Consider the following 14525-nt stretch of genomic DNA (forward strand, 5'->3'; position numbering starts at 1 on the left):
CCGATACCAATACACGTGCATAAAGATGTACAAATACAATAAAACTCGACTGCAGCCGGCATCGACTGCGACAGATGCGTGAGAACTTTACATCATCGGGGAACGGGGGCCGACGTCTTTGTCGCCTCCTCTTCAGTTCTGAGTTAGCTGGGAGCTGGTTCTGGGATGAAATCCAGAAGTGAGCCCCTTAAAAGTTCACATCCAAGACCGCGGAGGCTAAAAAGGAGCCACCGTGGACTCGTTCAGAGAAAAGAACTTTCACATATCAAGTAAAAACAGAGAATCACACAAGAGAGGAGGGTGAGAAGATGATGGCGGGAGAAGAAAGGCAAGAGAGAAAAATGAGAAAAAAGGCGACGCGTGTGAAGTTTTTTCTTGCCGCAATTAGAACACACAATAGAAACAGCAAAACTGATAAAAGTCGATTCATATTTTTTCCTTGTTTTGTAACAGACCTTCCATCTGATCACAAAGCTTTAAGAGAGCATAGGTTGTGTCGAATAAGACATGTGAGGACGCCCTTGGCTGGCTGACTCGGGTGCTGTGGGGATGGTGAGCAGCGGCAGCAGCAGCAGCAGCAGCTGGTGTGATTGTGCCTTTGCGGGAGCGTTCGGTGAGGGCTTTAAGAGAAGAGAAAGTCTGTGAGGGTGGGTGGGGGTGGGCGGGATCTAGTAAAGGAGGATGCGGCGCTCGATGGCCTTGCGGCAGATGGGGCACTCGCTCATTCGGTCCCCACACAGCTGGCAGGTGCCGTGGCCGCACATGAAGATCATGTTCTTCAGCCGGTCCAGACACACCGGACACATAGTCTGCAATCACAAGTTCATTTGGTTGTGATAAAGTCATTTCAACTGTCAAACACATAACACACATAACATGAGACATCACCCTGTTTGATTTTGTTCTTCTTTGGTAGTTAACGCGCCACACATGGTTGGTGTCTTGGTTGGTGTGTCCATCTTAGCCACATTACGGTAAAACATTATGCGTTTAGCAGAAACGGTCGAGCCTCGAGTGTCTTTGTGAGGCATTGCTACTCGCTAATGCAGCCGCTTCTTTTCATCGTTAGTTATTCACGGGGAAGTTTCACTGAAAGCAATGATCTTTCTTTTCCAGAAAGATCACTGCTGTCCGGTACAACCACAGCCTAATCTGCTGGATACTGAGCAGCTGGGGTTAAGAGCCTTGCTCAAGGGCAAGTGGTGGTAATGAGGGCTGTTTCTTTAAAATGACTTTGCCCACCCATATATGTCCTGTCGGTCCGGGTTGATCGAACCGATGACTTCCGGTCACAAGCTTTCTTCTCAAGCTTCCGGTTACCGCTGCCCATCATTAATTACCTCTGCGTGTGGTCTTTTAATGAAGGATTACTCATTTAAATGATGCATCAATACAAATGCTGTGGATTTGAGGGCTCAAGCTTCTCAAATGTGAGGATTCTTTTCTTTAGGATTGTAAATTGATTATCAAAAAAAGAAAACTGAGAATGCTGGACATTTTAAAACTATTTTCTGCTTTTCTGGTCTAATGGTCGAATAAATACATAAATTAAGAAAACACATCAATATTGCGTGAAATTAACTGCAAAAAAGTGAGAGTACCACACCTGCCGACTTCCACTATCGACAGTTTGGACTTACTTGCTCCTTGATGTCCTGCAGCTGTTGCTGTAGCTTCTGTACATCAGCGTTGACATTGATGTTGTCCTTGTCTCTCTGCAAAGCTGGGATGTTTCCACTGGCTGTTTGGATGCAACAACACAGCCATATTGAGGGGAAAAAAGGGAATTCAGTTACCAGCAGAGAGACTAAACAAAGAGGTTGCGCTAGCGGCCAAATCAAACTTCACCTCTATATTGTGTAAACTATATGGCCGGTAAAACTGAAATGCAGCCGAAACTGAAACCAGCCGAGAGACAGATTCTATTTAAAACATGTGTTTTACAAACAAGCATGGATCACAAACATATGTGCTTTGAATTTAAATATATTGGGCTCTAGCGGTCAGTGTTGGCCTTGCATTCATTTTTAAATGACTTGAATTCAGAAATGCATCCTTTGTAATTATCTAAATTATAAACTGACACAGGACAAAACATCATAGGCATTGTAGGAGCCACAGGATGAATGAGTGTCATGAGATACCAGCTTGAAACTACGTGGAATATATCATCTGAGCGCTCAACAAATTAGCTGGCAAACATCTGCCATGTACTGAATCAACATATACTGTTTCGGGGTGTGTGTGTGTGTGTGTCACTGAAAAAGAAAGGGAGGGGGTTTAAGGGGAGGGGCCAGGGCAGCACTGGGGGAGTTCTTTAAGAAAAGGGTCTGATAAGGGAGGGGATCATAGAGGTATACTTACACCAACTTAGTGCCAGATTGTTGGGCTGGAGAAGATCCTGCGATCCCCCTGCCATAGTGTTAGAGCTCCCTGCTGGGAATAACCAGTCACATTGTTATAGTGGGAGCCGTCCTTGCCAGCTCAACAGCTGGCCTGGGGACTACAACTACTCACTACAAGCCTCTAAGGGAGGTTTAGAGAAATAATTTGAAGAAAAAGCCAGCAAGCTGGGAAAGAAAGGGAAATAGAGCCTCTTCTATGTAGAATATATTGTTAAAATGCATAGCGGCAGGTGATTCTCTCTCCTTTTTTTGCCGTCAGCCAATATGAAGCAAGAGTCTAATGCTTTCACTCACAGTTAGAAGTTATACAATATGTCAGAGTAGGGAGTCAAAATAATCACAGCGACGGATGAATTTCGTGCATTAGATTTGCTTTTGTAACGGACAACAACAGTCAGTGTTACTGGGATGGAGGAAGAGTAGATAAACAACCAATGCTGCCCCTTGCATGAGTGTATGAGTGTTAGGGTCTGCATTCACGTTTTGCACGTCTGGTAACGACTGCAAGAAATATTTGCCTTCCGACAAGCTGACAAGTGTAAAAATAAATCAACACAGGGGTAACCATGAAGTTAGTGAACTTACAACAGTTTCCCTTTTAACTCAAACAAAACACGACAGGAGTAACCACTGGTGAGATGCACCACTAAAAGAAGGTTATGGGCAATACAAAACTGTGTTCAACTTGGAGACAAGAAGATGGATTGTGAATGCAACCAAAAAATAAATATATTTACACACTACATTGAATCCCAATTTTGGGTAAAACGGATGACATTCAGCACTTGTCAGGTTTTATATTTTACGTATTTCATCATTCCAAAAGTGAAATTCCTTAGTTATTCTTCACTATCATGTAAATATGAATATATATATATATATATATATATATATATATATATATATATATATATATATATATATATATATATATATATATATATATCTCATTATTACTAAAGGTAGTTTAGCATACACTTAGAAATAAGTTCATCCATTTGATGCAAATGAGATTAGTCAAACTTTAGGAGGCCACAGAAACATGAATAAGGAAATCAGGTTGACTGTATATTAGGACATTATTGTATTACTCAGTGCGGGTCAGCAAAACTCAATTTAGAAATGGCTTCCGAGATTCTACTTATAAAAAGATTATGATCTAACACACAAAATCCGCTCTCTTTGGAAGATCTAGTTGGGCGACTTTCAGACAAGGCAGCCAAGCACTTGTGACGCCACTGTCCATTTCAGCCAGTATCTAAATAGAAGCTAGAACAAATACAATTATCAAAATGATTGCAACGATTAAAACATACCAGATCTAGTAGTGGAAAAGAGTTTGGAAAGCAAGATTAACTAATTCAAACGTCTGACTTAAGTTGTACATTTCTACACGTCTACTAGGATGAAAAAAACAACAACAATGTATCAATGGTGCAAACAAAAAAAGTAAAAATGCATAAGCAAGGCAGCAACAACACAAAATATAAAAACAGGCTAAAGCAGATATAAAAGAAGAAGTGGAAACTAGAAAAGAAAGAAGGAAAAAAGGAAAATAAAAGGGGAATTAAAAGGGAACGTGTGGAAGATTCACTCACTAAGGTCATCATCATCATCATCATCATCATCATCATCATCATCATCATCAGCGGCCTCATCCTCCATACCTTTCCCTCCACAGCAAAGTACAAAAGGGGTGCGGCGTTCAACTACAGCCCGACACTGTACGCACTTCTTCATGAGGCTGGCACAGTCTGGAGACAACAGAACACATGTTGGTCACACTTGAATGCAAAGTCTTTTTGTGTGTTTTGCTTTTGATTCAGAAAGATGCCACGGTGGAACTTACTCTCACAAGCGCACATGTGGCCACAGGGCTGGAACAAAACGGCTGCCTTTTTGTCAGAGCAGACTACGCACTCCTCTATCTGGGGAGGGGACAAATCAGACAACAGAACCGAATAAAAGCAGCCTCTCCTCGTCGCGTTGCTATTTCCGGGTAGCAGAGAGAGTGGCACTGCTTCTGGTACCTTAGTTCTAGACTGGACTTGGTCCTTGCAGATTAGACACTTCTTAACACGAGGCGAGCATAGGGAGCAAGTGGCGATGTGTCCGCAGGGCCCGAACAGAGTGTCTCTCTTCAAGTCTGAACACACCATACACTCATCCAGAGATTCAATGTTGCTGTTCAGAGACGGGCTGCGAGTGCCGCCCACCTGGCCGCTGAAACAATAGAGAAGAAAACCACAACAGTGTCAGAGAAGGAGAGGTTACAAGCGAGTAAAGCTGACAGAGAACAAAGAAAATAGGGGGGGGGGGACAAAGAGAGACAGAAAAAAGAACAGAAAAAAATCAAAATAAAAGGAAACATTTTTTGCAAAAAAGGGAAATCAATAAGGTTATTGATGATTTTCCTGAGACGGTTCCTTTTTTCTGAATTTATAAATAACACCAAACACATTGCTGTGTGTAACAAAGGTTTCTTTCTTGTTTAAAGCATCGTGATGGCAGTTTGATTTAACGGTTACGTTTTATTTGGCCACATAAAAGTGAAACTAAATAAATAAAATGGGTCACAAAATTGAGGTCTGCTCGTCTGTTTTGATACGACCAGACATAGTCTGATGAAAGTCTCGTTAATCCCCCCCAAAAAGCAACTATGCATAAAAAGTAAACCACCGTAAATCCACAAATTGACAATTTTCCACCTCCGTTTTAGTACAAATAACTATTTGAGCTTTAGAAGTGCTAGTGGCTGGATTATTTTTTTACCTACAGTCCAGACATTGCATTACATTCATACAATATACATAACAAAACAACAAGAGAAGTGAGTTGTTTCCCCCCCGGTTCCCAGTTTTCACTTAGCTAAGCCAACTGTCTTCAGACTCCGGCTTCATATTTAACGGACGGACATGAGAGTGGTATTGATCTTCCCATCTAACTCCTGGCAGGAAAGCAAATAGTATATTTCCTAAAATGTCAAACTATTCCTTCAAGGGATGTTTACCTGCTTTTCTCTTTGTGGCACTTGGCCAGAGCCTTGCACAGGCTGGGGTCTGGACACAGGTCTAGAGGGGACTGGCCCTTCTTGTTACGAATGGTCAAGTCCGCGCCGTTAGCTGCCAGGAAGCAGGCGATGGATGCTGCACTCTTCTTTTCTGCCCCCTGGGTGCCCAGGCCCATGATTAACTGCAGGTAGCCAGACAGACACACACACACAAACAGATACATCAGAAGTACATCAGGCACTTTGGACATAAAAGATTGTTTTCAAGTTGAATCCAGTGGGACCAGTGTCTCTTTCTCTTCCTTACACATCTGCAGTAGAGTAAATACTGGGTTCATACACATTTTGACCAATGTATCTCCATGACTTTAAACCAAATTTCCATGACCAAACATTTTGTGAAATCTCGGTGTATACATAAAAAAGTGAGAAAAGTGAGAAAAGTGCTGGTAGTATTTAAACTAACAATGAGAATGCCGAAGCATACAGTATACCTTACATGACACAAATGAATGAGAGACAATAGTTTGATTAAAATAATAAACATTTATATAGATGCCTGTATGTATGCCTGCTTATATTTTGAGCGTCTTTCTTTTAAAAGCACATTCATTATTTCAAACTCAGCGTAAATGAACGTCATGAACATATAAATATAACACATTTCCATGACTTTTGGGATTTTATTTTTTTCAAGGACTTTTTAACCACACCATACACATAACCATTTTAAAATTCCATGACTTTTCCAGGTTTTCCATGACCGTAACAACCCTGAAAGAGCAAAGCGAGTCGGGAGTCCTGATTTTGATATTATTCAGACCATTCCAAAGCACTATCAGATCATCCCTAATTTGCCAGTCAAAGACATGCCTTAAAATGGCTGTCAGGCATCGGGACCCCCCCACACCCCAAGCCCTCTCTCTAGCAATTTGGGCCTTCTATGTCTGATTGTCTTCAACCAGTAGCTTTTACATCTCTGCTGATGGAGCCACCGGGCCGGCTAATTCAATTCTCATCTTGAACGGGGAGAAAGCTATGGGAGAGTGACCCAACTGCACATATCTCAATTAGGCCCGCTGTCTGTCACTTCCGCTCCTCCGCAGGGAACCAGGGAGGGCAGGAAGCAAGACAGAAGAGAGCAGGCGGAGCAGGAGAAGAGAAGGAAGTGGGAGGGAGACAGAAGCTGACAGGTAAGTCTGAAGCTGCAGCTAGGCCCTGTAGCCTTAAACTCATCCCTGTAGGGATTAGTGATGTGGTGTAAACATGAAGAGGGTTCAGGTCTGACATGGCCTCTATAGAGGGACAAACTCATTCAGGCTGGCCAGGAGGGCTGCAGCGAGCTGGTTGGCTGCTCGTGTCGGGCTGCTGTCGGTTCTCTCGATGTTATACAGGTTTGTCTCTGCAAACTTTGGTGCATTCTTGTGTCTCACACACAGGTGCGGTGCGGAGGCAGAAACTGTCCCTAGGTGAGAATATGTTCGGATGTGCCTCAGCTCTGTAATTCACTGGTCTTGTCCAGGGTGTTTCCGAGTGTTTTGCCCAATTTATGCTGAGTAATAACCAGACCCTCAACTGTATATACAAAAAACAGGCAAAGAACACAAATGGAACACGTTTTTAAACTTTAAACTGAGCCTTTTAAAAGAGGGCAGTAAAGCCCTGGCAGGTAATCTAAAGTTCTTATAACACGCTGCATTCGTGTGTGTGTGTCTGTGTCTTTCGTGGGCAAATACATTTGGGAATGTTTAAATGAATCACACCAGCCTATTGGATAATGAGGTGCCACAATACCTGATGAATTCAAGTGGCCTCAAGTGTGTTCAGTGCGTTGTTTTCTTGTTGATAACTGCTTCTCTTGGCTGTGAGACAACACCCAACGGCGTTTCATTGCACTTTAATGCTGTGATGCCTTACGATACCGTAAGGAACCTTGACCCAAGCAAATTACTGTGATCTAGGAGTGAACAGTGAGGTTAATAATTCATGTATACGCACTGTGTTCTTGGAGGGTTCCCAGGGCTCCACTTTGCTGACGTCTTGCATATCTTGGAGTTGTCGCAGTTGGGACAGTGTGTGGTGACGCAGTGCCTCATGGAGCGGCGTGTCCCCGTCCTTGTCCTGCACGTCGAGCTTGGCCTCCGCCCGCACCAGCAGCTGTTAAGAACAACGCGTCAATAAACATACGCGTCACACAAACAGGCAGGCAACCTCCAGCAAGAACTGTGAAACAACTCTGATCTTTAAGGTTTCTGCTTACAATGAACTGCCTCGGTGTTGTACTCTCCAATTATGGAGTGCATTTTTTCTTGAGTCCACAAGATGGCAACGTGGCAATCTCAATCCAATACTACGCCAAATGACTAACCGAGACACTGCCGGAGAGAACGCTTTCCCTCCACAGCATCAATCTGAAGCAGGACCACATTTAACGGCAGGACATCCACCAGAATAAATTAAATACGAGGCTGCACTGAGGTTGTTCTACTCCCTCTTGTGTTTAGACCAGAAAGAGAAACTGATAGAGATAACGAGACAAGATCTTCAGTATTGTGCTGGAAATGAGAGGGGAGAGGAGGAGAAAGAAATAGGATAGAAGCATGAGAAAGAAAGTGTCCACTAACCCGGACTATCTGGGTGTGTTGGCGCTCCACTGCCAGGTGTAATGCCGTCTGCTGGTTGACGTTCTGGATGTCTAAGTTGGCATTGCCCTTGAAGGTGGGTGAGGGAGCGCAGGAGAGGAGCAAACACACAATAAACATATGTGCATACATTAACAACCAACTATAATGAATCGCACATATGTGCACGTCATAATGATGATATTACGTGCACATAAATGACAATAAATGTGACAAAAAAGGATGAAAAAAATCAGTTAAAAAGTGAAATAATTGTTCAGCACATGAAAGATTGTAACATCTACTCTGGCTTTAACATTCGTTCGTTCCTTCTTTCCTTCCTTCCTTCCTTCCTTCCTTCAACCCTGCCGACCAACAAAGTGTCACCTAGGGGGTTGGAAAAAACGCATCCTACAATAACGTTGCATGTGATTGTCATTTCCAATTGCGAACACCTCAGCTGAGGAGATGTGGGGGGAAGATAAGCATTGTGATCAGGCGGTGTGTGAAATCCCCAAGTAATAAGACTGACTGGCTGGCAGGGAATCTGCAGTGCACCTTGTAGTGTGGTGCAATAACTGAATAGAAAGCTGAGCCATCACTGCAAACCAGCCCATTGCAGAGACTTGGGGGGGGGAAAAGGCCGTCCACGCTGAAAGGTAGCACGCGCAGCGAGCGTTCATGCGTTGGAATGTTGCAGCAACATCGCTGCTTTGCACCATATCCAAATTAACCCAGTTCCCTCTTGGTCAGGTGGCTTTTGCTGTAAACTCCTGTATGTGTTAATCCTGAGAGAGTTAAACCTGCAATCTCAGAAGGGAAAAGAACATGAACCTATGATTGCAAGAAGAGGAGGATATGAGGGCCCAACAGCACTAAAGAATACCCCTGGAGGCTCTGTGAACCGTATGGATTCAATAAAAAAAAAAAAGGCACTTATAGCAGCTTCAACTGGTCTACAGCTTGCTGGCTGCAGGGAGTGCAGTGGAAGCTGCTCTTAATGGTATGTAGGCGGGGAAAGCCAGAAGTTCAGGCTGAGCTGATGCAGCTATGCTTTGGGTTCATTATTGTAAACGAAAGGGGCCTCTCATGCAGTATGAATAACTGCATTTGTTGTCAGTGTTAAGTGCGCATTAGAATCAGTTATTTAAACGTACGTGTGTTGCTTGTGTTGTTGTTGTTACCTGGTGCACCAACAGCTCAGCCACCTCGACGTGGTTGTTGAGGGCAGCCAGGTGCAGTGCGGTGTAACCGTCGTCCTTCTTCTCGTCTACGATCCAAGGCCTCGGAAGTTTAGACAGCAGCACGCGCATGGCACTGCACGAAGGAGAAACGGAGAAAGAGGAATGAAAATGAGTGTTTAAATGGCCTGAGTTGGGGGGAAAAAAACAAGAAAGGACAGAAAGTATAGTCGATATTTTTTAAACGTAAAGTGCTAAAATGAATCTATCCATGACTGAACGTATCATGCACTGTATCGTAGCTGGGGGCCAGCCACAAGCTGCTGTAAGCAAACACATCGCAGTGTCTGTACTGCTGATACACAGCATATTCCAACACTTTTTTCTCTCTCTTTTTTACAGCAGAGCATATCCCATTTTCACACATAGGGACAAGAATACTAAATCAACTTAGGGAGGAGTTGCTTTCCCAAGCAGAGTGTTATTTACATCATGCTTTGAGCGATACAAGAGAGCTGTGTGTGATTTTAAAGTACCTGTCCCCCTAGCATCTCTTTAGCTAAAAGGGGGAGCCACTTTTTCCCCGAGATGATACGCAAACGCACCAATCATTGGGAGACAAACTGGTAATTACACACGATTTAGCTGCATTCACTCAGGTCTCCTCCTGGGGAGCAAACAGACAGGGTGGGAATGGGGGAAAAAGCCATTGTTTGAGCAGCGCTGTCTAACAGAAGTAGCCTGGTGTGGTGAAAAGAGCCAGTCAGTTCTGTGCCATTGAAGGTCATTTAGAGGATGTGTGCCACGGAGAGAAGTGACTGCAAAGAGTGTGCAAGAGGACCACTGAGAGGGAGCCACAGTGGGGATAGACTGTCACTTCCTCCTCGTCATTGAAAAAGATGTCTGTTTTACGAGTAAAAAAAAGCCACACGCTTTTACATTCCTTATTAGATCAGCATTTGAAAAAATAAATAGAAAATAACCTCCATGAGATTTGACACGCTGTAATAATGTTATTCGGAAAAAAAAGTAAAAGTTAGCAACCTTCTTCCTTCCAGCTTTAGTTTAGCCTTTGAACCAAACCATTATCTATTCACCCCCAACCTCTACCTCTGTTCCTTCTCTTCTTGCTTTAGCCCCTGGGCACACATCCAGGCATATGGTTCATGAGAAAAATGAAATGAGACGCATCCGTAATCTAGTGTAGGACCAGCTCATCAATCGAGGATATGTGATGTGAAACAAAGGCTGCCAACGCAACTCCTCAATTATTGCAAATGCTATAGAATATAAAACAAGGCACTTCAAAAGCCATATCCCTGAACTGTTCTTGCAGCTCGTCTGTAGTAAGGTACACAATGTACCTTCAATAAGCATTAAAGCTGCAACGCTGGAGGGAACACTTCCGACCTTGATTAACCCTGAATAATCATGCAGGGCATATCTTTGAACTGCGACAAAAGGAGGCACTTTGATATGGCTGAGCAGCCCCCGTGCGAGCACTGGAGTGTTTACATACACCACAGTGAGGTAAATAGGGTCTGAAACAGCACAGGGAGGAAATTGGCTGGAGCACAGAGCAAGAAGGCCACGGCCTGCACAATCAATGCAAACCGTTTACTATTAAGAAGGAGAAAAGGAAGAAATGCAAACCAACATGCTTGGCAGGCTGCAAGACTTGAAGGTAATCAGGGCGGCTGGTTCCCCTGCGTTTTTTTTTGCTAAACCTACATCTTGTCTCCCTCCTGTTGGAGTAATGAAAGGGAGCATCATCAGCACACACCCACTGGAGGAAAGCAGAGAGAGAGGGGCAGGCAGTCAGCACCTCTGTACGGACAAGAGATCCAGGGCTGGTGTACTGCTGCAGTGATGAACAGCGCAGCACACTGATCCCAGGCTCCCTTGCTCTCTCTCTCTCTACCTCTCATTGCACAGAGGCTCACACTCACACACACACACACACACACACACACACACACACACACACACACACACACACACACACACACACACACACACACACACACACACACACACACCTGCATTGCTTGCAGCCATCTTCAACCACTTAATGCAGAGAAGCACTGCTTAAATGAGATAGCAACCGCACCCATTCTGCCTAATCTCACATTCACAATGTGTCGCCTTTGTTACAAAGAATTATTTGCTTGCATACTGTAGATTTGCCATCTTCAGGGGGGGACACACGACGACTTCTGAGTAATTTCATCCGTTGGCGCTCCCACTGGGTAAGAGTTGAGACTTAAACAAGCAAATTATTCAAGAAAATACCATGCCACATCAGATTCTTGCCTGAAGCTATAACATAAAACTCATTCCCAGTGGTTAAACGGCACTCTTTTAGCTTTATTTCAAGTAAGACTTCTAGACAATACAGGAATGCAGTTTACTATAACAGTTTCCATCAGTATCAAGGGCAATTGTCCCACATAAAGCCTTTGTTCTTTTTGAGCCCATTTTCTTCCTTCTATTGGTGCAATGTATAACATTTGTGCGTTCTGGATTGGCTGGAAATATCTCCTATATGTCGAACAACTGGCCAATAAATGCATGCCTGCAACACTATACGGGCAGAGCGGCGCCTTCTAGTGTCAGAAGCAGGCACTTGAGTGCTGGGCAGGTGTTTGCTGGTGTAGGGAGCCCCTCCAATAGAAGACTAGATTGACAGGCTCCCTGCCACGCTGGGCAAAATGGGCGGACATTAATATTAATGCCCCATACTGGCACTGCTGCATTGCAGTTAAGCTATTTGCTGTAAAGGCAGGAAGAAAAAAAAACAGAGTGAATTAAGAACCAAGAAATAAATCCTGGTTGTTTTTTTTATCTCTTCGGTAAGTGATGTTAGCAGTGGCCGAGGGGTGCTATGAGAGAAACTGCGTGCTGGCCCTTGAGGTTGGTTGTAAAGTGGGAGACAGAAAAAGAGAGTGAGTCTAGTTAGCTCAGACTGCAAACCTTTTACTGAGCAGAAGGAGACGACTTGACCTGGAAGTTAACCGTTAGACAACTCCAGTTATCGGCTACGAGAAGGACACAGATATTTAGAGTTAAGTGAGGATCGCCTTAATACATCTGGACTTTATGCCGTGGTCTGCGCGAATGCTGGAGGACGAGCAGCTGAGAAAAGGGAATGGAAGGGGAGAGAGGTAGAAGAGGAGACTTGATGGAACTGGGTCACCCTGTGAGAGATCTCAAGAGTCCCTCAGGAGAGCTACACCGGGGCCTCTTGTCTTGGGCTGCGATTTGTCTTTGACCAGGACGCTCTCTGACACCCTCAGCTCTGTGTGTGTTGGCGTTTGTCATTGTATGTTAGACAGCGGAAGTGTGTGTGTGTGTGCAACTGTGTGTGGGAGTGTAGGGGTCGACAGGTCCCTTCTGCTGCCCTCGCCTGGCTGACAGCCATCTGTGTGGTGGTCAGTAGCCGTTATTACAACAGAAAGTGAGAGTCGGGGGACAATAACTTGGGTAGGGACGGGGGCAAAACGGGAACAGTCAACATCCAGCCTGAGATTAATGGCTGCGCACAAACATATGGTTACTCTGATGTAGGAGACGTGTTTGGCATACCGTCATCCATTAACTACAGCTTCAGGCTCACAAAAAGAGATTCTGCATCGGAAAGTAGTTGCCAAAAGGTGCCTCCTGCCTTGGGAAAAGTACATGCTTTATAAAACTGAATGTGATCGGCGCTTATATGGTCAAACATACAGCTCTATACTAGTGGGAACAAATAGTCCATACCACACAACATTAGCCAAATTGGTCACGCAATCATAAAGTTAATGCTTGACCTTGGAATACAACCCAAACTCAAGTTCCAATTATTAACGGATAAGGATACATTTTATCCACACCACAAAAAGTGTTTAACTATGAAAACTGAGTAAAATCTATCCGCTTGATGAACACCATTTGAGCCTGTTTTGGACAAATAAGCATTCGGTGAATGTGCCTTTAGTTTAAATTATTTGCTCAAAAATGTCTTTAGAGGCCTTACGTTATCCATAATGCCTTCAAGAAACTGAGTTTGTCATAATGTTCCATGAGGTTTGTCTATATATTCCTATATATTCCTTCCCCAATCCGTCCTTATTGGAACAGCCTTTCGAGCTGAGACTACTTCAGACGATACATGAGGTGTCAGCTTATCGGGGACAGGATCAATACTTTCAGGTCCTTTGAAATAGTGAACCCTATTCCCAACAAATCATTCACAAATGCAACACACCAACTCTAAATGGAGCCCTCCCCTTCCCACTCTGGGCAGGGAGGCACTCTTCATCATGTGTGAGAGGTTTTGGAAGACACACGGTCCTAAAGTCAGTGGCAGCTGGGAGTGTTCAGGATTTCTCTGATCTTAAAAGACTCTCAATTCCACGACTGTCTCTAAATAAAACAGATATTTAAGATGACAAATAACTTCGGAAACCTATAATCCCAAAACAAATATGGCTGGTTGATGTTCAGATCGCTTACAGTTCATCCTGGCCATCGCTCCAACCCTAGAAGCAATTAGCTACCAGTTCACCTTGTCAGGGCCGTCCCACTGCTACTTTTGGACAGAGTAAACAAACACAGATAGCGTCCAGGCCAGCAGTGCAGCAGAGAGCTGAGGACAAGAACCTAGCTGGCTCCGCTCAATAAAAAAAAGGCTTTCATTACCATGCCGTGAAGAGAATAATTTCCCCTACAATGTGACCTTCCCCTGCCTGCCTGTACCTGAGGCTCCTGAGTGAGCATGCTTTTATTAAGGACTATTTGCATAAACCAGGAAGGGGGAAGACGGGTAAGAGGTGCGTCTCTATGATGTTTTTGGTTATCACTCTTGCTATTCGCCAGTGCCTTGAAGGTTGTTTAGTAGACACCAAGTGCATTTTCAAACATCTCCGGTATAGTTGTCTGTCCATTTTGGAAGTATGTGGGGGCCGATAAAGGCTAAGATTTAATCAGCCTTAAATTACCTGGTATTATGGGCGTCCTGATTCAGAGCAATTTATGAAGAAGGGGCCAGCAAGACAGTCAGTGAAGCCCAATGGCGCGTTAATGTCCCATTGGTCCGAGATGACCCAATTATTTTCCCGTGCTACTCTTCCTTTGCACTTTATTCTCCTCAGCACCTTAAAAAAGCCTCATTCTCGTTTCTGCCACGGCCTTAATAGTCATAATATACATCCTTTTACCCAAAAAGCCAAAACTGACATAAAAGATAAAAGCAAGGACTTGTAGATTGTGTTAGAATAAAGAGACACCTAAATCAGACACACCATGTCGCTCAATAGCATCATGACCT

At 44.0% G+C, this 14525-nt stretch overlaps 1 protein-coding gene across 1 annotated transcript in view; it reads right to left on the reverse strand.

The window, feature by feature from the left end:
• Positions 1–492: 492 nt before the first annotated feature.
• Positions 493–14525, reverse strand: part of mib1 (MIB E3 ubiquitin protein ligase 1) — a gene marked incomplete at its 5' end in the record, with an annotated part of 49665 nt that continues 35632 nt past the window's right edge. The window contains 10 exons of the mRNA XM_079227056.1: positions 493–809; positions 1641–1741; positions 2365–2436; positions 4004–4159; positions 4255–4333; positions 4436–4628; positions 5416–5597; positions 7414–7572; positions 8040–8126; positions 9221–9353. Coding sequence (XP_079083182.1) covers positions 669–809; positions 1641–1741; positions 2365–2436; positions 4004–4159; positions 4255–4333; positions 4436–4628; positions 5416–5597; positions 7414–7572; positions 8040–8126; positions 9221–9353 — 1303 coding nt within the window. The 3' untranslated portion in view covers positions 493–668. The remainder of the gene's footprint in view (positions 810–1640; positions 1742–2364; positions 2437–4003; positions 4160–4254; positions 4334–4435; positions 4629–5415; positions 5598–7413; positions 7573–8039; positions 8127–9220; positions 9354–14525) is intronic.

This window comes from Taurulus bubalis (assembly GCF_910589615.1).
Source record: "Taurulus bubalis genome assembly, chromosome: 1".
NCBI classification, from domain to species: domain Eukaryota; kingdom Metazoa; phylum Chordata; class Actinopteri; order Perciformes; family Cottidae; genus Taurulus; species Taurulus bubalis.